Raw genomic sequence first — 26867 nt, 5'->3', positions numbered from 1 at the left:
CAGTTTGTTCTAATTTGATATGCACTTTGTTTCATGTATTACATTATGCATAAAATTGTTGGTCTGAAATGCAATATTCCACTTGACTGCTAATATATTTCTTATATTAAATGAATGCTCATCATATTCTTCTTGCAAGTAGCATTAACACTTGGGGAAAAGGATTATAGTGAATTTTAAAATTAGGTAACGTGGTTCAGTGACAGGAATTAATACTGAAACAGATTGTGAGAGTGTCTAATGCAAATGAGATCAAGCTAATCTGAGGCATCTGGTTTTAAATAAGTAATTTCTCTCTATGTTCATGTTTCAGTCTCTTCTACAGCCAATTTCTTTTTGTAACTGAATTATACAATCCAAGTATCAGTCAGCATTTTTTTTTTTTTTTTGAATTAGCACATCTGCATGACAAACAGTATCAAAATCCTGTTTCTCATGTTTCAAATGGGGTAATACAGTTTCAAAGGTTAGGTTGGGCAATCAACAGTAACCTTAATATGTATCACTGATACAGAGATTTACACCTTCACAGTAGTGGAAAGACAACTAATTAAGCATCTCAAGAACTCAATGAAAATGGCAGGTAGGTCCCAGCTATGTCTTACAGGTGGGGAAATTGAGACATACAGCAATGGAGATTTAAACCAACATCACAGTGCAGGAAGTCAGTGGAGTCGGGGTAACTAATGAATCCTTAACTTCCATCCCCATATCCATCACTCTGGGCCAGGCTGCCTCACTTAGCAGTAATACATATATATGCAATAATTTTAAGCATCTTTTATCCCAACATCTATCTTCACTGAAATCAAGTGCATGTGTGAGATGAGTTCACCCCACACTCCACCCTGACCCCACCTCCCCCGCAAAAAAGGCCTAGAAAAATCAGATTAAATTCAGCAAGACTCTTCTCCAGATAACTAATTAAAAGGACATTAAGTCACATATTGGAATTTTTTTACTGCATTTTATTTGTAACCCTTAAAATTATGAAAGATTAGAGGAAACCATACTCTTTTTCAGTTCATTTTGTGTACGTGCCAGCACTTTCTCCAGTAAATTTTGCCACTTCCCCTATATAGTCAGTTTCTTCCAGTTCGTATGGGTCTTTCACTCAGTAACAAGGGAGAGAATTTTCATAAAATAGGGTTGTAAAGGCACAAATTAGCAAAGGGATCGGGAGGCAAAATACCCTCAATCTATTGTAATTATTTTACTCATGGTTAATACGTTCATAACTTCTTTAAAATGCACACATTTCTATTTTGATTAGATTATTAGTTAGTAGTATGCCAAAAAGTGTTAACCTTGTCTAATGATGAGCAACGCTTTACATTTTAATGTAATCTAAATATTTTATTAAAATACTCACCTTAAGTATACTGTAGCTTCCATCCCTGAGCTCTGATTCTCCATTAGGATCTGGAGCCCTGGAATCAAGCAGAAGCCTGATGATTCCAGTGGGAGACTCACGGGTCTAGCAGTTCATGCTACCGGATCCTGATACAGGATTAGGGTGATTTTGTATCATAACCTCCCCTGCCCCCACCCAAAAGCTTTTTCCCACCAAAAGAAGAAAATAAAACAAAATGTGTCTCTCTTTAGAAGAAAATTTTTGAGAGTTTAATTGAAATGGCAAACGTGAAGTGTTTTGCAAATTAACAAAAATTCTAGACACCTAGTAGAGACAAAACAGTAAAATAAATAAGGAAATTTTCAAATTTGTCACATTAAAAAGAATAAAAACTAATACAAATCCAGCTTTCAAAAAAAGAAAATATGCAATAGTAATAGAAACATTTTAAACATTTGGTATTTTAATTTACAGACATACACCCGATGTTTTGCATTTCTTCCTTTCAGGAACAAGAGGCCAAGACGTGATGATTTGGTTTCAATGATCCTTCTCTTTCTTTTTGTTTTCCCATTACAAATAAAAGTGCATGATTTTGCTGCACTCTTTCTGACTGGTTAAAAAAAAATACTTAAAATGGCAGGGTTCTGCATTTGAGAAGGGAAGCAGATCACTGTACAAAATATTTTAATCTGCTGTAGCTGTAAAACAAGAAGCTAAATTAGGTATGTTAATTCAAACCCTTCCTCTGTAGAGGACTTCATAGTCTCACTCATTTCTGCAACAACCAAATAAGATGGTTTCATTAATCCATGAATCTCACCCAATAGTTTCTCTCAATGTGATCATCAGAAAGTGTTTCTGAAGTTAATGAATTGTTAACATGTCTGTTGCTTGATTATGTTAAGAAAGATGTTCTGACACAAAGTTGCCTCTAAAATTTCTCTCCTTCCTGTCATGTCGTTACCAGAGGCAATGGATAAAATTTTCTCTACAGTGCAACTCTGCTTCTGTTGGCAGGTATGTAACAGATATATTTTTCTTTGTTGTCAAGAGCATGGAAAGTACATTCGTTATATTACTAATTGTAAGACTCCTGAGAACTAAAAGTACATCAATTCTTCAGATGTTAACAATGAAGCTCTTGAAGTTTGCGCTTTTTAGATGTTGGTTCTTCAATTTTCTGTGCTTCTAAACTGCTGGCATTGGATTGGACCTTCTCCGCGGTCACAGTGATACCTGACAGAAGGTATCCCCCACCTCCACTCATCGTCAGTTTTGGATGGCTGCGATCTGGCAAGACCTTCACGAAGAAGAAAAACATTTGCTGTGATTTTTTTTTTTTTTTTGAAAAAGGAATTTAGACAAAACTTTGAGAGACTAGAATCTTTTAGCCATATAACCCAAAGGAGGTCTGAGAAGTGCATTTGTATTATGCAATGATATTTAATCCTTTGGACGGCTGAAACTCATTTTTCCAGACTCTGGCAATAGAAATACATAGGGCTGTACATTTGCCATGGTGACCACTGGGGAAAAACAGTTTTGTCACGCAATTACCATAGAAGTTATAAATTCATACACCTAGGTATGTGAAGCCAAAAAATAACTGAAAGCATCACAGGTTCCTTTGTGTTCCCAGTCACTCGATCTTTCTAAAAACTACCCAAAAGCCCCACTGGTCAAACACCCCATATTACTTAAATAGTAAACACAACAGTGTCTGTCTATTGCTAGTTTCCAATTCTACCATCTCCATCAGTGAATTACCGGAGTGGTACGAAGCTTTAACAGAGATGCTAATTTCACCAAATAAAAAAATTTAAGTGTGAAAAAAATCCTCATTATCAGATATTTATCATATTTCTACTTTGATTGTTTAAATCATCCCTAGATTTCCTCAAACCAATGTACAAAAATTCCTCATTGACTGCAGCTAACCGACAGATGGAGAGAGTCAATAAAAAGCAGGGTTCTCCTTAACAGATGGACAATCTGCTTATAAATCAAAAAGGTGTTTCGGCTGATTTAAGACCAAGAGGAACCTCAGATTTGTATTCATCCCCCTTTTTCTCAAGAGGAAAAAAGAAAGATAAAAGAAGCCAGATAGATGTTATTCTTTCTTAGAACCAGTTTTCACTGTTCAGGTACAGACATGAGTCTTGTTACTACTTTTATTTTGGGAAATGTGCCATATATGACAGTACCCAAAACACTGACTTTAGATGTTATCATAGATATGTAGGGCTGAAAGGGATTTCAAGAGGTATTCTAGTCCATTCCTCCATGCTGAGACAGAACCAAGCATACTTAGGTCATCTCTGACAGGTATTTATCTAACCTGTTCTTAAAAACCTTCAGTGACCTGGATTCCACAACCTCATTTGGTAACCTAGTCTCTTATTTAAATATCCTTCCAGTTACAACATTTTCCCCTAATATCTAACCTAAATCTTCTTTCCTGAACATTAAGCCAATTATTTCTTGTTCCCCACCTCCACCTCCACTGATGGTAGGACAATTGATCATTGTCCTCTCTACAATAGCCCTTAACATATTTGAAGATTTATAAGGTCTCCCCCCCAGTCTTTTCTTAAGACTAAACATGCTTTTTTTTATTATTATTTTTTAAGCCTTTCCTCACAGATCAGGTTTCTAAACCTTATTATTTTTATTGCTCTTCTCTGGACTCTCTGATTTGTCCACATCTTTCTTAAAATGTGGTGTCCAGAATTGGCACAATATCCAGATGAGGCCTCACCAGTGCTGAATAAATTGGGACAATTACTTCCTGTGTCTTAAAAACAACACTCCTGTTAATACATTCCAGCATGATATTTGCCTTTTTCGCAAGTGCATCACACTGCTGGCTGATATTCAGTTTGTGACCCACTTTAATCCCGAGATTCTTTTCTGCAGTATTGCCTAGCCAGTTATTCCCCTCTTTTTAGTTGTGCGCTTGATTTTTCCTTCTTAAGTAGTACTTTGCACTTGTCTTTACTGAATTTCATCTGGTTGATTTCAGACCAATTCATGAAGTTTGTTTTGAATTCTACTCCTATTCCTCAGAGTGCTTTCAACCATTCCTAGCTTGATGTCATCCAGAAATTTTATAACCATCCTCTCCAGTCCTTTACCCAAGTCATTAATGCAAATATTGATAGTATGGAATCCAGGACTTACCCCTGTGGGACCCCACTAGATAGGTCTTCCCAGTTTGACAGTGAACCTCACTGATTACTCCTTGAGTAGAGTTTTGCAACCAGTTGTGTACCCACATTATAGTAATTTCATCTAGACCACATTTCCCTAGTTTGCTTATGGCAGCGTTTCCCAAACTTGGGACACCGCTTGTGTAGGGAAAGCCCGTGGCGGGCCAGGCCGGTTTGTTTACCTGCCCCGTCCGCAGGTCTGGCCGATTGCGGCTCCCACTGGCCGTGGTTCACTGCTCCAGGCCAATGGGAACTGCTGGAAGCAGTGCAGGCCGAGGGACGTACTGGCTGCCGCTCCCAGCAGCTCTCATTGGCCTGGAGCAGCGAACTGCGGACAGCGGGAGCTGCAGTCGGCCGAACTTGCGGACGGGGCAGGTAAGCAAACTGGCCTGGCCTGCCAGAGGCTTTCCCTACACAAGCGGCGTCCCAAGTTTGGGAAACGCTGGCTTATGGGAAAGTCGTGTATGACCGTGTCAAAAGCTTACTAAAATCTACAGCTTTCCCCAGGCACTAAACCAGTAACCCTGTCAAAGAAGGAAATTAGGTTAGCCAGCCATGATCTGTTCTTGACAAATCCATGCTGGCTATTTCTTATTATCCCGTAGGTGCTCACAAACTGATTGTTCAATAATTTGTTCTATTAGCTTTTTAGTTATCAAAGTTAGGCAAACTGATCTATAATTCCCCAGGTCCTTTTTGTTACCCTTTTAAAAGATACACTATGTTTGCCCTGCTCCAGTCCTCAAGGATCTCACTTGACCTTCATGAGTTCTTGAAGGCAATCACTAATGGTTCTGAGACTGCTTCAGCTAGCTCCTTAAGTACCCTAATGTGAATTCTATCAAGTCCTGCCAATCTGAGTATATCTAACATACCTAAATATTCTTGAAGCTGTTCTTATCCTATTCTGGCTCACATTCCTTTCCCCTTGTTGTTAATATTAATTGTGTTACGCCTATGGTCACAAATAACCTTTTTAGCGTCAAGACGGAAGCAAAATAGGCATTAAATACATCATCCTTTTTGCTGTCATCTGTTTTTAGCTCTCCTTCTCGGCTATGTAGTGGACCTACATTCTCCTTTGTCCTTCCCTTACGCCTAATGTACAGAACCTCTTCTGATTGCCCCTCATGCCCCTTGCTGTTTACGTTATCCTCCGAACACTGCAGGAATTCGGCACAAGGAGAGGAGAGTTTGGATAAAACGACTAATTCATGAGAAGTTGAGTATTTGACATTATTTTCTACAAGACTGCATTTCCCTGACATATAGGCACTCCCTGCAGCTCTTACCTGATAATTTCGTAGCCAGGTTTCAGAGAGCTTGAGGTTAATAACACCACCTTTTTCTCTCAGCTTTGTGTAACATTCTAATAATGGCTGGAAGAAAAAAATGAGTTAACTAAACTTGTCTCAAACTTAAAATACAAAAATAACTATAACATATATATTTGATTTACCTCTTTATATTGGCAATAGACAACAAAAGGTCTGGATGGAGCAACAAATTCCAATAAAGAAAGTAACAAAGGAGTTGGATGGAATCTGCTGGCTACAATTAAGCTGTAACAAGAAATTTTACAGGTTAGTTTTCTGCTTCCAAGGGGGCAAGAGACTTGTTAAAAACTGTCAGTCATCTGACTGCATTAATCACATAAAACACACTTTTAATTATTATAATGTAGTTCTCTAGAAACAAAGAATCAAAAGTATATTTCCAGTTTATTAATATTTTATAGCTATTAAGGGCATTGGTTTTAATATCTTTGATGACCAGATGGTTAGTTTCATTTAGCTGATACAATTTTTAAAATGCTAGCTTTTGTACATTCTTTATTCAATTCAATTCAAGTTTCGATCCAAATGTAACCTGACATAAATCCATATACAAAATCATCATCAAGTAAATAAGAAATGTCATTCACCATTTTCTAACATACATTTTCTTTAAAAAATTAAGAATCTGAAAAAAATCTATATTAAGCTGTACAACTACTTAAATAACCAAGTATAAATATAGTGCATCCTCCTGGTTAGCAAAAAGGTGCTAAATGTAATGTAAAGGCTATATTTGGTTGCAAATCAACATGTTTTTAATGGTTGTATCAACCAATGAGAAAGTTTTTTTCCTTAAGAAACAGTCAACGTACAAAGCAAAACAAGATTAAAATCAATTATTTAAATCAGGGTTTACTGCTTGCTGACTTAAATAATCCACTGCTTTATAAGTAATCTTCATAAATAAAATAAAGTAACATACCAACAGCATCACAAAAGCACCTGTGTCACTATGCAACAATTTTAAGACCCACAATGACCCCAATGTTCTACAGAATTAAAATGCTTCCTTCCCTTGCTTCATCAGTATTGTGCAATGTGGACAGAAGTGTACTAACTTTGCTTGTTAATACATCCTTTTTATCATATGCAAAAGTCTCTATGCCTGTCATAATGTCTTTCCTAGGAGTTTTTTGCCACATCCAACTTTCTCCAAACTGCTCTCATTACGATTTTATAAAACAGAAATCTAGTTCCAAATTCACTTGTTAGATTTTTACCATTAACCATTGGCTGTGGCTTATTATTTCAATGTATTTTCACCTGATAGTCTTTACACCAGGCAAATTCTATTTAAATGTAATCGTTTATTTAAAAAGGTTTAGAACCTAATCCTTATATTCACATTTGTGACTCAAGATCACATCGCACTGAGCTGTTGAAAAAAGAAATCGAGTCATTGCCTATTTAATAGTTTCACATTCAGTATCTCTTTCAACCCTCATTTAATAGTCCACTGTATAGCATGATCCAATTTACACTTTCCAGTTTCCAAAGTTTTAATTAAAAAAGTTACCCTGCTAAACCATACTTCAAGACACTGTTAACATCTTCTGGTAACTGTGCTTAGGGAGACGTCTATATAAGCTCTTCTTCTAATTTACAAACACTACATTAAAGTTTCAGAGGGGTAGTCGTGTTAATCTGGATCTGTAAAAGCAGCAAAGAATCCTGTGACGCCTTATAGACTAACAGACATTTTGGAGCATGAGCTTTCGTGGGTGAATACCCACTTCGTCAGATGCATGTAGTGGAAATTTCCGGTGGCAGGCATCTATATGCAAGCAAGCTAGAGATAAGGAGGTTAGTTCAATCAGGGAGGATGAGGCCCTGTTCTAGCAGTTGAGGTGTGAAAACCAAGGGAGGAGAAACTGGTTTGTAGCTGGCAAGCCATTCACAGTCTCTGTTTAATCCTGAGCTGATGGCGTCAAATTTGCAGATGAACTGAAGCTCAGCAGTTTCTCTTTCAAAGCCACCTCAATGGTTTGCCAACTACAAAACCAGTTTCTCCTCCCTTGGTTTTCACACCTCAACTGCTAGAACAGGGCCTCATCCTCCCTGATTGAACTAACCTTGTTATCTCTAGCTTGCTTGCATATATATACCTGCCCCTGGAAATTTCCACTACATGCATCTGACGAAGTGGGTATTCAACCACCAAAGCTCATGCTCCAAAACGTCTGTTAGTCTATAAGGTGCCACAGGATTCTTTGCTGCTTTTACATTCAAGTTCTAACTCATTAACTTGTTCTCCAGTAGATTACAATACTGGAAAGAGTCAAGGTTACCCAGCATGGGGAAGGAACAGTTATTTTGATGCACATGCCCAGGTCACTAAAAATGAAGCCGAAATGGAGGGGAGATCACTACTACTTTCCAGTCCATAAGCCCTTCTGCTCTGCAGAGAAGCTACACAGAACAAGGACTTCCTTTCAGATGCAAAGACAAGCTGATTTCCCTTGGAAAGCATCAGTTCATGAATTAACCAAGCATGACTTAAAAAAAGATTCCCAAGCCTTATCTAGTACAGTTTGGAGAGCTACGTAAATACTGTGAGGAACTGTGATAGACAACAGGATGATAAGTGTAAGATGAGGTAAAGTCCATTAATCAAACTTTGTTTTCTTCTTTCACACAATGCCATATATTGGTGCCACCGGGCAATCTGGCCTGCTTCAAGATTAATGTGATGGACTAATTCTGGAAATACATTATATGTGAGATACAACCAACCTCTATTTTTCGTAACATTTGTAGACTCAATGATATTTCTGCTTACCACTTTATTTTTTTAAAAACACACCTCAGAATGCTTTCATTCCATCCTATGAAATGAGTTTAAAATCTCCTGAATGGAATTAGAGCGATGGACCCCAGTACAAACATAGCATTATGATCACAGACAAGCAAAAATCTTGGGGAAAAAAGTATATTGCTGGAAAATGGAACAGAATAAAAATTAATCCATTCACTTTGAATAGTAAATCCAGAACACAGTTTATGATTACAACACCTGAGAGGAGCAAACTCATCCAAAAACGGGTGCTGAGTTTACCCAACTCCCATCTTTCTTCTTCTCCTGCAAGAAGCCTTGAGTCCCTCCCCTCTAGCTCAAAAGTGAGATAGCTTCTACCTTTCTAGTCCTCCCTTGCTTCCTATGACAAGACCATTCCGCACTGATGGCAGAAAGAGTTCAAAGCTCCCTGTCTGCTTCCACTCACATGCTGTACTGACAACCTGACTAGAGCCACTCTGGATCGTATGCCAGATTACTTCTGCCCCAGCTACTTCCCCAAGGTATGCCGCCATCCACTTCACTGTTCTCAGCTTGAGGTAGGGCAGGCTAAAGTAAGAAAGGCGTCCCTGGAAGAGCCATTTGGAATTCTCTCTATGCAAGATTCCAGGAACAGGTTTGCCTCTCAGAAGCTAGAAATGTTCAGTTTCCTCTTACCAAAACACTCCCTAGTGACCCCCAGACAGTCCTTAAGAAGCTGGTCCCTACAGCATAACACATTATTACAAGCCATTATCATATGTCAGAGGAGGAAGAAAAAAATACCCAAATGATTGAAATGTAGACGTATTTCACTGACTATTTTGAATGACCTTTTACGTAAAAATCCTAAAAAACCCCAATATGGTCTGGAAAGAGTACAAAAGGAAACGAGAGATGGTAACCATAAATGTGACTCCTTATACCTGAAGATGCTCAGCAATGGAAGAGTGTTTACAGTAAGTACTCCTCACTGCAGAAAAATTCAGTAGCAAAAATTGGTACTCTAATCCTCACCAGACCCTCATATATAGTCAAATACATTTATTCGTAAGTATGCAAGATGGACAGTAGTAAAAAGCCCTATTCAGCCTGTTTAATAAAGCACCATATGCAGACCCTGTAGATCACACTGTCAGCATATAAGTAAAAATTCTTTCTACTGCCCTCCTGATTATTTTAGAATAGAAACAAGAGTGGAAACATATTACTATCTATATCTGATTCTTCATAAAAAATACAAGTGCTTGGTAATGGCAGCCAACTCATGGCACCTAGTGAAAAACACACTAGAATATTTATTATACAGCAAAACATGAAAAAGTGTTGTTTCTTTATAAAACCAAACCAGTCACTATGCACTATACAAACTTTGAAAAACTATTATTTCTACTAACATCTATACTAGGCAAAATAGCTCTCCTCCTAAAAAATACCACTCCTCCCTAAAAAAAATTGCACAAAAATAAAAAATGAGAGCAACATACTAAATTCCCTTTTTGTCTAAATCTCCCTTCTGCTCCATCATGATGTTTTAAATACCTGCAAGTATTTCAGACATATCCTCAGTACGATCTCTGTAAGTATGAGTAGCATAAAGAAACCAAATAAGCTTCAGAATAAATAATTTTTGGAGTTAGGTCTTAATTTTCAATCTGTAAGTGCTTTTAGCACGAAAAAACTGAATATCAGTGTTGTGAAGTTACAATTAAAATAGCCAACCTGAGTCACTTAAAGATTCACACTTGTAAAGGTTAGTATGAAAAAAATGGCCTTTTGTAGGAAGCTTGTATATTGTACTGGCTTTGGGATTCTAGAATCACATTTGCTATCACCTTTTTATATGAAGTCTTTATATAATTACCAGTTTGGTGCAACCAATTCTGACAAATCTGGGTTAAATGAAGGAAAAAAAAAAAGTGTTTCACATGTAGAAGAGAAATGATGTTGTCTGAATGGAGTAGTTACAACTTGGCAAACTGATGATCTAATTTATCCAATTGAAACCCACGATTTTAACTGAAATCACCAACTTCAAATCCAAAATATACCTGCTTCCTTCCTGCAAAGGATACTGATATTTAGTGAAAATTGTTACCTCTAGAACTGACAATCTGAAACTTTTTCATAGTGTAGACCACATCTTAATACACTGCTTTGTGGCCCATTGTCTTCCACACCTATAATCATAACACATTTCTGGGAAACTATTTTTCCGAGCAAATACTTCAGTGTTAAGAAGCAGTTGTCATTTCTGAAGAAAGTGAAGGCAGAGGGATAAGATGAATAAGACACCACACACTGAGTAATTGTGGTATTCCATATAAACTGATGAGTGTTTTCAAGCAGCATAGTTTTCACTTTTATTCCAGAGCAAAAAGCTATGTCCTTCAAAATATTTATATTAAGAATAAAAGTATGGTCTGCAACAAACTCACCCATCAGCATTTTTCTGTTCCAACAAAGCAGCAGTTTCCACCAGTTTTCTCCTCCTTTCTTGTTGTTTTCTTTGTTTTTCCCGAATCTTTGCATACAAGAACAGAAATAACACTTTAAATGGCCAGGATACATCAGATACTTCACACGAACATAAAAACTGCTTTACTTTATGCAGCTTTGTGGTCTTGAATTTACAAAATAATACAAAGAGAGTCTATTTTGGTGGTCCTGATTCAAGGGACAACAGGTTTTAAACTAAGATACATTATTGTAAAATACCCTTCTCCTGTTTTTTTCCCCCCTTCCAGTCACTATATAGTTTAAAACTGCACTTTGAGGACTATTAAAAAGTTTCACTAACATTTTGGTTAATCTTTTCCAAGTTACGATACAGTTTGCTTGTCTATAGTCACAGTGACTCCAGGGAAATCTAGTAAAAGACACACACTTACATTTTCTTTATTTCCTTTTTCTTTGGTCTCTTTATATTCTGTATCTTCAGCAACAAGGTCCATTGTTTCTTGCTCTTCTGTTTCATTGCTCTCCATAACTGCTTCAGTACTGGATTCCTCTTCTGTTTCCTGTGTCAAAGTCTGCTTCTCATCAAGTGACCCATTGCTTTCTTCTTCTACTGGAACATTATATTCGGGCTCTGAAGGCAAAGTCTCAGAAGAAAATGTTCCAGAGACAAGACTGTCCACTTTGCTGAGAGGGAATTCATAAAGAGTGTTGAAAAAAGATTCTGGAAATCCAAAACAACTTGTGGCTGCTCTAACAGGTCCCCCTCCTGGATACATTTGAATAACGGATCCATAACCTTTAAACACAAAATAAATAAAAGTAAATTTATAAGTAATCAGTGACAGACTCTAGTGTCCTCTAGTGTCCTCACCTTCTAACCAGATTTACCATAATGCCATTGACAGTATCATCACTGCAGGTCTGGATTCAAATCTCAATTTAGAAATATAGAAATAAGTTGTCTAATGTTAATGTAACTTTTGCAAAATTTAACGTTGTAAACAGTTTTTGACTGCCAGGAAAGATGAGGAATGCCCGGCTGAATGAATAATAGGTTACAATTCAGAAGGCACAATGTACCCCTTTAGACCATATGTATTTGTTAAGCAAGCATTTAATACTCCTGGGGGAATTCTGAGCCACTGTCCATGTGCAGAATTTATGTCCTCTGCAGAATTCTTCAATTCCCGGCACAAAAAATACTTTCTGACAGGAAGAAAAGGGAAGTCACAAGAATGGTCATGCAACCCTCCCCAGCTGTATGTTTCGGGTGCCCTGTGGAGCCGACAGAGCGGTAAATCACTGTGGGGCAGAAACCTCCCACCTCCACAAGCCCTGGGGGGAAGCTGCAGAGTGCTCCCCAATGTCATGGTAGAGCCTCCACATTTATTTGACAAAATTGGCAGAATTTTAAAATATTGTGTGCAGAATTTTAAATTTTTTTTGGCACAGAAGGGCCTTGGGAGTAATTTAGTTTAGCTGTATTCCCCCATGGTATGTGACCAGTAAGCAGCAGAAACTCACTAATGACACTGGCATAAAGAAGTTTGAAACTATTAAAATTTCCTTTGGCGCCTTTTTTTTTTTGTTTCTTTATATCTATCAGATGGTTTGGTTGAAAGGTATAATCTGACTAGTTTAAAGGACATTAGAAAATGCAGTGATATATACAGCCTCTTCAACATCAAGGTTACTCCACCACAGACAAACATTTATCAAATGTTTATAATTAATTTGGAATTACTACCTCCATCCCTCTGCTTCAGAGGGTAACCCTACTACCCCAAAGTCACTGGCTAGGGCTGCAGGTTTGTCATGGTGGGAGAAAAGTCATAGCGTGATTCCCATTGGTCTGTGACCTTTTTCCTGTGGCCATGACTCACTTGGCAGTAGCGGTGCCTGTCTAGTGGGGCTGGGCCCACCTCCCTGCTTCAGATGTTGCAACTTGGCACATGGAGTCGCAGCACCATGGCAATTTGGCATGCTGAACCCTCCGTCATGATGAGGGGGATGAAAGCTGAGCTGCATTGCGCTGCAATCCTGCGCACCAGGCCTCAATGCTCAGAGCAGGGCACCGGGCTTAGCCCTGAGGGACATGAGCCACAAGAGCTGTTACTGCTGGTGAGCTTGGGGCAGGCTCTCTCTCCACGCCTCCCATTCGACTGGGATGGGATTAGGGTTGGCGAGCTGGGGGCGGAGGGTGGTGCTCTTGCATGTGGTTGGTGCCCGCTCTGAAGCATGAGGAGAACTTTTTAAATAAAAAATCAGCGAGCAGTCACAGTAAGTTTAGCAACACATGACTTCTACTACATTTACCTGGACTGCTCTGTAATTTTTCATTTAAAAAATGCCGTGACAAATTAGCAGCCCTACGGGAATTGAAAAGCAGGCTGTTAAAAAACTTTAAAATAAACCTAACAATACGGTATGCGTTTGTCAGCGAATACACAGGAATCCTGAGTGCTAAGCCATGATGCTGCAACTTGTGCCTCAACACACACCAGGTGTGGGCATATCAGATAATAAACACACAGCCCATTACATATTGTTTACTTACATGTCCCATTTACTAACACTTCACTTTATTAATAAGAAACTGTCAAGTTGCATTTTTAAACAGAAATCAAGTTTGATAGCACTCCCTTAGAAAATAAATTCTGCACGTGCTATTTAGTTATTGTGTAAAATAGGAGGTTTTCTTCCCTGCTGATATTTATAAAGGTCTTTTTCAATCTAGCATGGTGGGCAAGCCCAAGAACTTGGGTCACTTGCTGGTGGATTCTCTGCAGCTTGAGGTCTTCAAACCACAATTTTGAGGACTTCAATAACTCAGTCATGGGTTAGGGGTTGTTATAAAAGTAGATGGGTAGGGTTCTGTGGCCTGCCTTGTGCAGGAGGTCAGACTAGATGATCATATTGGTCCCTTCTGACCTATGAGTCTATCTTCCACACACTTGGGGGCCCGTTGCTGCCTCTCAAATTGCAGTTTTACTGCTGCTGTTACTGGTAACTTTCCCCAGGTCCTGCAAGAGGGAGAGTTTGTACGTGGGCCCCCAAAGCCATCTTTGAGAGCGATGTATGAGACGGAACTGAAATGGACCAACAACACCACAACACTGAGACGGACTATACACAAAGTAATTTGGCATGTACAAAGTAAACAAAATGAAAAGAGAATATATTTTTCTATGTTCTTTCAATTGCAGTAACCTTAGGTACAAACTTTTCAAATTGAAACGTGATTTTCAGTTTGACTGTGTCCCTTTAAATACCACAGAAATTACAAGCAAAACATTAAGCGTTGTTTTAAATTAAGATAAAGTGTCGTAAAGTACTGTAAACAAACACTTATTGCCTCAGTTTCAAACAAGCATCAGTTTTGTTCTTCTCTGAGCTGCTGTACTACTTACCTCCCATTCGCTCCATTATGGCGCCCAGAACCAAGCCCGCACAAGTTTCCATCACAATCATTTTGTTGCCAGCTCGGATATTTCCCAAAGTCAACATTTGAGCTAGAGTATCATATCGCAAATGGCTAGAAAAGAAATTGTTCTTTTACTTTCATTGCCAAACAGCTTTGTCTAGACTTAAAAACATTGTGCATCAGCCTATAAAACTGTCACCAGCAAGGGGCAGGTTAAAAAAGGAATTGTTCAGGAACTAGATCAATGACATGCAGGGTCAGAGTGCAGTAGAATACAACTAAGTGTGTTAATCAAGACTGAGAACAAAACAAACACGCAGTCAGATGCAGTAAGGCATTTAGTATATAAAAGTGTTCAGAGGAAGTATTAAAGGGTAGGAGATGAAACGGTCAATGTACTGATGCACTGATATAAGTGTGCACCAGCCAGAGTGCAAGTTCTTTCAAGTTCCTGTATAATTCTGTGAAATACCTTGGAGTCAGTTTTGTAAGGACATGAACTGTCTTTAAAAGCAATTTTATTCCCAATAATGCACACTTGATCATTATATTTATAATATTTTCAATTCCCTCTCTGGAGAAGTAGCACCTACAGGCCCCAATCATTAATCAAGGTCTCATTGTGCTCGGTGCTATATACAAGTAATTAGAAAGTTAGCTAGAGCCCAAAAGAGCTTACAACACGACAAGAGTTAACAGATGAATAAAATAAATGAAGGAGAGAATGGAAGGGAAAGAAAAGATAAAAGTTAAACAATCATAGCTAAAATAATAAGCAGCAGTCTAACTGACAGTCTCAATATCTTATGGCTACTTTATATGATTAAAAAAAATGAATAAGTCCAGGTTGGGAAGAAAAAACAAAATTATATATCTATATATACACACACACATGCACACCCACCCACCCCAACAGGTAATTATTCCATTATGTAATTTAAATTAAGTCAAATGTGGCTTGGTTTGTTTTCAACCCCAACTGCATTTTAAACATTTGGGAGCGTTCTGGAAAGTAATAATTATGTTTTTTAAACTTTGAAAAAACAAAGAAGGAAAAAGTTTTTTTTTTTTTTAATGTTTTTCCCTTCTTTATTTCTGCTAGATGGCCCCATTTCTTGGCTGCTGACCCACAAAACAGAGGCAGGATCCTGTCTGATCAGAAAGTGGGAATTGACAGCTCACCAGAACTTGTTCAGCAGCAGCTGAGGGGATTTATGGGATGAGATAAAAAGGTACAATTGGTCTCATATAGATGTTTTACTTTTCTTACCAAGTCCAAGGGGATATTAGTTCCTCAATTATTTTTCACTATTTAGAAATTTTGTATTGATAGGAAAAAATAAATGTATAATTCATCATTTTTAATTCATAACTTTAAAATATCATGTTTTCAATCATACTTTAAAAATGCATTTTCACATTTACTTCTTTTAAAATATACTTACTTGATTTTCCCAGGTTCCCTTGCATAGTACATTGTTGAAAGAATGCGAGTAGATGGCTTTACAATTGTAATAACTGCCTCATATCTGTAAGTAAAAGCACAGTAATATTCTTAAAGCTCTACAAGTTAGAGAACTGCTAAACTTCCCTGTTTTGTGAGCTTAACTTACTTTTTCTTCTTTTTCTTTATGTACTTATCTTGGGCAAATTCTGTTTTGCCTCGAAACGTTGTACTGTTCTCTATTAACTGTTGAACTATTTCCTGGAAAAAGAGAGATTAACGATTATTTTTATTGTACCCAGTTATTTCCCACTTATTTCACAAACAGCATACATTTTAAGGAGGGCGTTAACATAAGAAACATTTCTCACTCACTAAAGTTTTATGTATGCAGTTGCCATTAACATCAATGAAAGTCTGCATGGTAAATTCCTGCTCATTACTGGAGCACATAAGACATCTGTCTCTTTCAACAATACTATGTAATTGCAAATAGAAATTAAAAAAAAAAAAAAAAAGGCAGCAAAAATGGAGAGTACATTCTTTCAGAATAATGGCAGTTAAAAATTACATTGTGAGAATGTTTCTTTAGCGCAGCATTGTCCTTTTCAAGGTGTGTGTATAATCCTAAGCAAAACGAAGCACTGATCTTGACAGGTCAACCCACAAAGTGTAACATATATGGCAAACCAACATAACCGAAGGATTCTCTGTAACTGAACTATGAAAAGAGCCATCAATATTTTCAAGTTGGTTTACTTTAAGGCAATGATAACACTTTGTAATATAGTCAATTTAATATTTATCCCTGTAAGAGTCAGTTTCCTCTGTGTGTCTCATGCAAAGTTATCAGAGGAGAGAAAAATATTTAAAAAATAGGAAATTAACAAAAATCACTAAAAGTTGGCAGGTGATCTCAATAGACTCATAGGTCAGAAGGCCAATATGAGCATCTAGTCTTGACCTCCTGCACAAACACAGGCCACAGAACCCTACCCATTCCACTTCTATAAAAACATGCCAAGCAGAGAGTAATATCCACAGCAAGTGACCCATCCGCCCCACGCTGCCCACGGGAAGGCGAAAATCCTCCAAGAGCCTCTGCCAATCTGCCCTGGAGGAAACCTCCTTCCCGACCCCAAATATGGCGATCAGCTAACCCTGAGCATGTGGGCAAGGCTCCTCAGCCACAATCATAAAAGAATTCTCTGCATAAACTCCCATTCCCATCCACATCCCATCGCAGACCCATTGAGCAGAACCTATCTGCTGATAATTCCAAGAAACAATTGCCAAATTAAAACATCCTATCATATCAATAACCTTCCATAAACTTATCAAGCTTAGTCTAAAGCCCAGATATGCTTTTTGCCCCCACACTACTCCCTCGGATAGGCTTGATTCCAGAAACTTCACTCCTCTAATGGTTAGAAACCTTCGTCTAATTTCAAGTCTAAACTTCCTAGCGTCCAGTTGTACCCATTTGACCTCGTGTCTACATTAGTATACATAAGCTTAATAATTTCCTCTCCTTCCCTAATGTTTAATCCCCTGATATATTTAATATAAGACAAGCATATCCCCCGGAGCCTTTTTTGGCCAGGCTATAATCAGCCAACCTCTTTAAGGCCTGAGTAACAACTACGCTTTATTAATCGATTTAAGAGACGTTAAATCGATTTAAACCGCTGAGTATACCCGTCCACGACTACAACACGCCCCTTTATGTCGATATAAAGGCTCTTTAAAATCGATTTCTTAACTCCTCCCCGACGAGAGGAGTAGCGCTAAATTCGATATTAACATATCGGATTACGTTAGTGTGGACAGAAAAAATTGACATTATTGAGGCCTTCCGGCGTATCCCACAGTGCACCACTGACCGCTCTGGACAGCAATCTGAACTCGATGCAGCGGGCAGGTAAAACAGAAAAAGCCCCGCGACTTTTGAATACAATTCCGCTAATTGCCCAGCGGTGGAGCTCTGATCAAGCACAGGGTGGCGATGCAGTCTCAAATCAAAAAGAGCTCCAGCAATGGGACCGATACGGGAGATACCTGGATCTGATCCACTTTATGGAGGAACAAATTCTGTTGTATAATCATGAGCTCTCGTACAGGAGACGAAAATGCCAAGCATTAAAAAATCTCTCACTACACAGACGCTGCAATGACAAGTGCTACACGGAAAAGCCAAAGATCAAATGGACGCTCATAACCTCCTTCCAGCCTGACAGTTCACCCTTCAGTACGACCCGTTGGAGTCTCCCCTTTAACAATTCCTAATCCACCTTTCAATTTTCATATTCATCCCCATCTTTTCCAATTTTAACTAACAATTCCCCATGGGAACCATGTCAAATGCCTTACTGAAATCGAGGTAAATTAGATCTACCACATTTCCTTTGTCTAAATAATCCGTCACCTTCTCGAAGAAGGAGATCAGGTTGGTTTGGCACGATCTACCTCTAGTAAACCATGTTGTAATTTGTCCCAATTACCATTGACCTCAATGTCCTTTACTACTTTCTCCTTCAATATTTTTTCCAAGACCTTACATACTACAGATGTCAAACTAACAGGCCTATAGTTACTCGGATCACTTTTTTTCCCTTTCTTGAAGATGGGGACCACATTAGCAATTCTCCAGTCGTACGGTACAACCCCCGAGTTTACCGATTCATTAAAAATTCTTGCTAACGGGCTCGCAATTTCATGCGCCAGTTCCTTCAATATTCTTGGATGGAGACTGTTCAGGCCCTCCGATTTTGTCCCATTAAGCTGTTCTAGTTTGACTTCTACCTCTGATGTGGTAATATCAACCTCCATATCCTCATTCCCATTTAACATCCTTCCATCATCATCTTCCATCATCCTTCCATCATCATCTCAGGGGCATGTATAGTATTTTAAACTACTTTTAATTCATTTTTTAAAAATTGACTAGATTTCAAATTAATAGTGTCCCTTTAATGTATTTTGGATGATGGAGGTAGCAGGAGAAGGATTAATTTAGGGAGTTTGGGCAATTTGTTTTTAAACATTTTCTAAAGTGACAACAGAACTGTGTAACAATTTCAAGTAACACATACACGTGCCATTCAAATCTATATTAAAGAAAGTCTACCAAAGGAAACAGTGGAAGCCTGCTACCTACAGACATTTAAACATCTAGACATAACCCCAGGGAAGAACATTAAAACTGCTAGGAACAAGTCTGTTCTGACAAAGAAATTGGCTAGATGGCTTTTTCCAGTCACTAATGCTGTAATTCTGTGAAACATAAATCAGTGTTCTTCTTCCAGTGTACATGACAATTTGTGCCACATCTACCACCAGCCCAACCTATAATAAAGCAGTCACACTTTCAGAAGAACTCTGCTCTATACTGGGCATCTAAATTAAGTGGCCAGTTTTTCCAGAAGTACTCAAGAGCTTCCACTGAGAATAATGCCAGATAAACAGCAAAATGAAGCATCAATTAACAGAGTGCTGAATTCTTCTGAACATCTGGTCCCAACTGAAGGTGCTGATCACTGTTGAAAAATTTTGTCCCCTCAAGGAACAAGCCTTTTCCATCTTAATTTAGGAGAGTCTATGAAAACTTTGACACAAGAAAATGCAGCTAACAAATAGTTATATACTTTCTACCACTCCAACTGCAATTTCATGACGGAACACTGTCTATGGAAGCTAACATCAAACACGAAATGAAGTCTATGGCTATACTTCAGTAATCAGTTACCCCAAAGTAGAATATTTTAATAAACTGTATTAACAATATATCACAGATATGGCACAGAAATGCTGATGATACACAGGAAAGCAGTTATCCACATGAGATGTCTTCTATCACAGATGAGAACTAACAAAAGTTATCAAGGCTCTCAAACTGATTAGTGCATTCCTTTGGAATTGATGGATATTAACAGTTGCACAACAGAACAAATATCTCTTCAGTCTCTATCTATTACAAGGCAGGCACACAAGCAACATGAGAGCTGCTTTGGACAGGAAGATAAAACTGGACCTTGCAAGGAGAATATAGCAAGTTTATTTGATATAAACATAAGAGATCCCCCAAACTCTACTAGAAAGGAAACACTGGAAATTTGAAAGTTTTATATAATGAAGGGTATGTCTACACTGCAATTAAACACCCATGACTGGGCCTTTTCAGCTGACTCAGGCTTGCAGGGCTGTTTAATTGCAGATTAGATGTTCAGGTTTGGGCTGGAGCCCCGGGGAGAGTCCCAGACCCAGGTTTCAGCCTGAGCCTGAATTTCTACACCGTAATTAAACAGCCTCACAAGTCCAAGTCAGCTGACATGGGCCACCCATAGGTGTTTAATTGCAGTGTAAACATACCCAAAATGTACACAGGAGAGGTCATAAATTAAACATTTTAAAATCCCTTTATCTGTTGCTACCGTAGTATGAAATTGGGTAATTCCTTCTTCAAGAAAGCGAAATTAACATCTTGAGACTGTTTAACTCTTAGGTATGCAGATGCATACAGAAACAAATTTATCAATGAAGTCTGCTTTCTAGGTACAACCTAAAAGCATGTAGTACTATATTCACATTAACATTTGCATACTTTCACATCCTTAACTCTTTCTTGGACCTCTGATAGTGATGTATCATTGTATGACCTTTAATATACATCTGTACCATGGAAATATTGCATTATGTATCTGACCTTATTTAAATGAAGGTCAAAACTGAATGAAAATACTATGCACATTATACACATTCTCTCTGATGTTCTGGGTTTCCCCCTTGTTTCTTTTGATGTCATGACAATTCTTAATGTGATAAGAGTTCACAAATCATGTTCCTCTTTAAATGTTCAATTGTCAACTTAAATGAAAGACTTTCCAGAAAATACTGTCTTTGTAAAAATACATTTTGACAAGTTATGTAGAAAGGAAAAGTGAAACAAAATGTCATAAAGAAAAAGTACTGAAGTTTGTATTTCTACTAAAATTAAAAAATTGCCCCAATTCATAAACTCAAATACAACCATAAGGGTAGCACAGAAATGACACCAAAACCTTAATGTTACCTGTCCTTTAATACCCTTGTCCTTCAAAGCCTTTATGTCATCATGAGTCAGTTTTTGAGACTTTCCATCGTCAACTATGTTACGATTATCGGTACCTGCTTCTTTTGTTTCTAAAGAAAAGGATATAAATTTGTAAAATACTCTAGTTCTAAATATTTTTTACTAGAGAAATGTATTTTAATTTCACAGAAAGCAGACCTCCAAGGATTCAACCCACATGCTTAGTGGCTTTACACTAAATTTCCTAAGCAATCAGCTAACCATAATAAATAAAATAAAGTATGTCTTTATCCATGTTAAAGATCAAGTTCTCTCATGCCAATATTAAAAATCTTTCTTTACTCTTCACAGTACTATTGAAATATTAGCACAGCAGGACAAAAAAGTGCACCTTGTGACAGACAAAATACGGCTACTGAAAGCTCATAAAATTCTTAATGGAAAAATAATCTCTCTCTTTGTTCTCAGTAAGGAAGTCATTTACTTGGTGCCAGTTTTTTTTCAATTACAAGTCAATCTCATCAAATACCTGTGGTAGTCTCTTCCATCTTTTCCTTTGGCTGAAGGTTCCCACCACTAGATACCTCAAATGTCGTTCCATAAACACGTCCAATGGCATTATCCAGATAGAACCACTGCTTTTCGAAAATAACTTTCCTGAAATAATTTTTAAAACTAAATTAATAAAAATAATCATTTCAGTATCAATTCGCCCAAGAGACTGTGAGATACAGGGCTAAAATCTACTTACAATTAAACATAGTACTATAAAATTCAAGTTCAAATATAATGTCCTATAAGAGTGATAATAAGCACTTATTTACTACAATCTATACATCCATGCTAGCATGAAACTGACCAGGAGTGCAGCAAACTTAAAGGACCAAAGAAATTGAGATTAAAAGAAAAAAAAATATTTTTCAGTTCATGGAAGTACACCTTTACCCCAATATAATGCAACCCAATATAATACCAATTTGGATATAATGCAGTAACGCAGTGCTCTGGGGGCAGGGGGGGCTGTGCACTCCAGTGGATCAAAGCAAGTTCGATATAACATGGTTTCACTTATAATGCGGTAAGATTTTTTAGCTCCCGAGTACAGCGTTATACCTGGGCAGAGGTGTATTAACAACATACTGATTGCCAAGTAACATAGCAGGATGTAGTAATGGTATATCTTGAATTAGGTTTTAGAATAAGAATTGGGTCAAAAATGTGAGCATGAAAATGGAGGAATACAGCAGAAATAGGGTAAGTTTGGGGACTGTCACTCAGAAAGGAAAGCTGAGTGGAGACTTAGAAATCCATAAATCTTGCAGTGTCCCTTTGAAAGGACTTTAGCAAAAACTTGGGGAAAAGGTCTAAGAAACAGGTAGAAAGACTAGTTTTCCCAACACACACTCAAATAAGTGAAAGTTATCTCCTTACAGTTAAAATAGTATTAAGGGAACCTTGCATTTTGGTTTAACCTCTGAGATTTAAAAAAAAAAAAAAAATCAAAAGAACAAAATTACTCCTTGAGGCCCTAATCCTGCAAGCTGATCAGTGCAAATAGACCTTTATGCTGAGCAAAGCCTTACTGATTTAAGCCAGGGGTAGGCAACCTATGGCACGGGTGCCGAAAGCGTCACGCAAGCTGATTTTCAGTGGCACTCACACTGCCCGCATTCTGGCCACTAGTCACGTGTGTGGGGGGGCCTGCATTTTAATTTAATTTTAAATTAAGCTTCTTAAACATTTTAAAAACCTTATTTACTTTACGTACAATAATAGTTTAGTTATATATTATAGACTTATAGAAAGAGATCTTCTAAAAACGTTAAAATGTATTACTGGCAGGCAAAGCCTTAAATTAAAGTGAATAAATGAAGACTCGGCACACCACTTCTGAAAGGTTGCCAACCCCTGGTTTAAGCAATGTACCTAACAGTTTTTGTGCCATGCATAGGTTAGTATCCAGACTGTCTCTTACCAAGTCAATGAAACACGTTTAGGACCAAGTTTTTAGATAGAAAAAAAACAAAGCAAAGAAACATTACATTCTTTGATATTCTAACATTCCTTTGCTTGGAATTTGAAATTCATATACATTTTTAAGTGTGCAATGATTACTGTACTTCTAAATGCAATCAAATATTTAAATCAACCATGCAAAAATAATCAAAAATATGATGGTCCAAATACAAAATTTACTTGTGTATTTATCTTAATAATGGCAATGAAAAAACTAATGGTATTTTACTTGCTTATCTAAAATACTCGCTTGCCCCTGGGCAACGGATCAATAGAATTTTGCAAGGTTAAATACTAGAAAGGCTATGATTTAATAAAAGCCAGGTAAATGTATATAAATGTGTCCTCGTACTTCATGGTGATCCACTCAAGACAGAATACCCACACAGAATTCATAAGCCTGAAGTCAGGCTTTGAATTTGCTGACTCTTATCAGTTTGTGAAATAAAATAACCTGCTTAATGCTGAAGTTATTTAATTTCCTGTAGTAATATTGATTCTCACTGATATATTGTGCCTTCATTTATAATTTGGTTTGGGAGTGGGGAACAGACTCCTGGAAACTGAATGTAAAAAAAACGGTTTATGACTTTTGGGATTTAACAAAAGATTTTAACAACAGTGCTGTGTAATAGTAAGAAAGATTTATTATTTTAGAGTTCATGTTACTGGCAGTTTTTGAAAAACACACAAGTGCACAGTCATCTGCTGGAATGGCAAGAGCTGAAGACACATATGGAAGTAATTTGGACATCTGCTCCAGGGTAGTGGTTCTCAACAAGGGGGGAGGGGGGGGCGCAAGCAGGTTTCAGGTCCGCCAAAATAAACCAGAGAGCAGGGCCGGTGTTAGACTCACTGGGGCCTGGGGCTGAAGCCCAAGCCCCACTGCCCTGGGCTAAAGCCGAAGCTCGAGCAACTTAACTTTGCAGACCCCTTGTGGCATGGGGTCCTAGGCAATTGCCCTGCTTGCTATTTCCTCATGCCAGCCCTGGTTTTTAATTTACTGGATATGCAGAAAAAGTGTTGCTGGGGCACAGGTGGGCCATCGAGTTTTTATAGCATGGCAGGAGAGGGGGCTCAGAAAAAGGTGAAGAACCCCTGCTCTTGGTTGTGGCATTCTCCACTGTACCACCTCCTCCACAGAGAACAGGTGGGAGGCCCCTCTTCCAATGCATCTTTACCAAAACAATGGCATCTGTACACCACAACAGAAATAGCTGGCTTTCTCCCACCATCTGAAAAGCAGTAACAGCACTGATGTAGTCTCTCCGCACAATTAGGAAAATGTCATTGTATCTCCATCAAAACTGATATCCCGTTGTTGTGCAAATGCAATACTCTCCAATGCAAGACTGAGTTTATCCCTTTCATAGCGATTATTTCAGACTGTCTGCGAGCAATTAACTGCTACTCTTCATCCACTTTACACAGATGAACCAGGCACAAAGTGAACACAAAGTAACTGTAAGGTCTCCTTATACCTGGCTGTTTTTCTTATAACAACATAACCAGAAGCTGCCTTGCCCCAATAGGATTCCCTGGCACAGAAGGCAAGCGTGGGGTAGGGCGCAGTCCTACATCCTGGTCACCACAACAGTCCAGAGCTGCAGCTACATTGCAAATTAGTTAGAGCTGTCTCTGAGGCTACTCTACTGTACCAGGAGCCAAAGCAGACCCTGACAGCCCCCCAGATTTGTGATGGTGCACTGCCTCTTTTTTCTTGGTCCCTGCACTGGGCTCAGCATCAGAGTAAGGATGAACTGGTACTTCTGTTTCAACAGATTCAACACAACATTGGTTTGCAGTCAGTTCATACTAGGAAAGCTAGTTTACAACCACAGTAACTAGAAACTTACAAAAATAAAATCATAGTACTTGCCCAGAAGATTGACACTCAATCTTGGCAAGTGGATTTTTCCAGCCCTACTTCTTAGTATGAAGATTTTGGTCTTAAATGGAATAAACACTCTACCTAAGTATGATGTTTTTAGTAATTATTTTTAAAAATTCAACACTAACTTATTCCAACAATTTGTCTAACAATTTAAGAGTGATATGCAGACTCTCTTAGCAAGATAGCAATACAGGGTAAGAAGGTAAGTAGCACATCTGCAGACATGACAGAGATGGGAAACAGACTCGAGGAGTCCCGCCAATCAGAATTCTGTTCTAAGCAGTTATCCACATTAACAGAGAAGGCAAACGGTATTACACACAAAATCTGCATCCTGGATGTGTTTTTTTTCTCTTTCCGTCAAAGTCACATTGTGTGTACAACAATGGTTTTCAGGACCAATTCTGAAAGAGCAAGCCTAACTTGAAAAGTGACCAGAGTTTGAAAAACTGACTTTCCCATAGTGAGCAACAAAAACTTCTACATACTCAAAGCTTTCAGTTAAGTTTCTAGCCTTTACAGTTGAAAGTATAACACTCTAAATGTGAACTAAATATAAAATAATGTAGTGATGTATTCCTAAATCTGCAGTCTACTCCAAAGGCTCTGTAACCATTCATAGCTGCAGAGCAAACACAAAAAAGTGTTGCCAGCTTTTTTCACTACTGGTACCCTGCCACCAAAGCCAAGATGCTAGAGCAGAGAAAGGGTGAGTAGCAGACCTCCTCCCCTGCACATAACTCCCCAGACACAAACCTTTGCTGCAGCCAGGATTGTCTATGGCAGAATAGGGAACAAAGAGAGGGCTTCTTCTCTACTTTGCAACAGTATGAGCATTCAAAGTATTTCAAAGTTATCAGATGTATTAATATCCAGTTGTCTAAAGTGGCAGACCTCAAACCAGGGGCAACTACTTCCCTGCAGCTACAGGGAGATAGGTTGATTTCTCACCTGTGCACTGCCATTGAACAAAGGGTACCTTCCCGCCACCACCTTTTGATCTCTCTCTCTGGCTCTTAAATGTCTAGGAGCAAGGAAGAGAGACTGGGCAAGTCTGATAGGATGAGTTTGAAAAATACTAACTGATAGAGCAAAGTTTTGAGGGAAGAGCAAAACAAGATCCAGGGAGAGGGAAGAGAACAATGCTGAGAAAGAGATACAGACTGTGGAGGATGAGAGAAAGGAAACAGACACAGGACAAGAGGGAAAAGCTACATTTTATTAACTACATTAAACAGAAACTAACACGTGTTTCTGTTTACAGCTTCTCCTCCTCCCTGGTGTCAGGGGAAGGAAGTGTCACACCCATGTGCTGGGCAGACCGTTAACTGACGGGCCAATGGACCCATCAGCACCGCACGACACTGAGCAAAGGTGTCACCGGGACCGCTGGACACGGAGCCGCGCTGAGGGGAGCTCCTCGCCCAGGCGGCGGCCCAGGCTCAGTCGCGCCCCGCGGAGCCACAGCGGGGGCGCTATAGGGGGGAGGGGCAATGCCGGGACAGTCACAGCAGGGAACGGGGCTGCTCGGGTGAGGGAACGGGGCCCGGCCCGGCCCGGCCCGGCCGCTCGCTCGCCCGCCCTCACCTCCGCCTCAGCACGAGCACCGCCTTGAAGACCTCGTCCCGCTTGAGCACGACGCAGTCCCCCTCGCGGATGCGCAGACCTGGCTTCACGCTCTCTTCCATGGCCCCGCGCGCGCGCGCGTCCCCCACTCGGCCGTTGCCGGTTCCGTGTGCTGCCTGCTGGGCCCTCGCGCCACTTCCGGTGGGGACCCGCACTGCGCACGCGCTGCGAACCCTGACCTACGTTCTCATTGGCGGCGGCCGGGTGCGCCAGCGCAGCGTTGTTTCTGTCAGTGGGGGCGTGGGAAGCGGAGCGGGAT

At 39.0% G+C, this 26867-nt stretch overlaps 1 protein-coding gene across 2 annotated transcripts; it reads right to left on the bottom strand.

Annotated features, from left to right (window-relative positions):
* Positions 1-1594: 1594 nt before the first annotated feature.
* TRMT6 (tRNA methyltransferase 6 non-catalytic subunit) lies at positions 1595-26757 on the bottom strand. 2 transcript variants are annotated; one of them, XM_075064496.1, is made up of 12 exons: positions 26570-26647; positions 25934-26006; positions 21602-21729; positions 21073-21182; positions 16174-16265; positions 16006-16089; positions 14547-14671; positions 11568-11932; positions 11115-11200; positions 6026-6128; positions 5859-5945; positions 1595-2657 (listed from the first exon to the last, which is right to left on the bottom strand). In XM_075064496.1, exons 2-12 carry the CDS (start codon positions 25945-25947, stop codon positions 2484-2486), a joined length of 1368 nt encoding a protein of 455 aa, XP_074920597.1. In that variant the 5' UTR covers positions 25948-26006; positions 26570-26647; the 3' UTR covers positions 1595-2483. The 2 variants fall into 2 exon arrangements, with proteins under 2 accessions (XP_074920597.1, XP_032634960.1); XM_032779069.2 differs by lacking the exon at positions 25934-26006 and having other exon boundaries at positions 26570-26757.
* Between the last annotated feature and the right edge of the window lie 110 nt (positions 26758-26867).

The sequence above is a fragment of the Chelonoidis abingdonii genome, chromosome 3 (assembly GCF_003597395.2).
Source record: "Chelonoidis abingdonii isolate Lonesome George chromosome 3, CheloAbing_2.0, whole genome shotgun sequence".
NCBI lineage: Eukaryota > Metazoa > Chordata > Testudines > Testudinidae > Chelonoidis > Chelonoidis abingdonii.
This window is presented reverse-complemented; position numbering and strand designations above follow the sequence as displayed.

Coding starts and splice junctions, on each gene's coding strand:
- TRMT6 (XM_032779069.2), bottom strand. CDS start 26,670: ATGGAAGAGAGCGTGAAGCCAGGTCTGCGCATCCGCGAGGGGGACTGC. Junction 16,266..21,072: donor ACAAGGGTATTAAAGGACAG/GTAACATTAAGG, acceptor CTCTTTTTCCAG/GAAATAGTTCAACAGTTAAT. Junction 5,946..6,025: donor TCTATTGCCAATATAAAGAG/GTAAATCAAATA, acceptor TTTTTCTTCCAG/CCATTATTAGAATGTTACAC.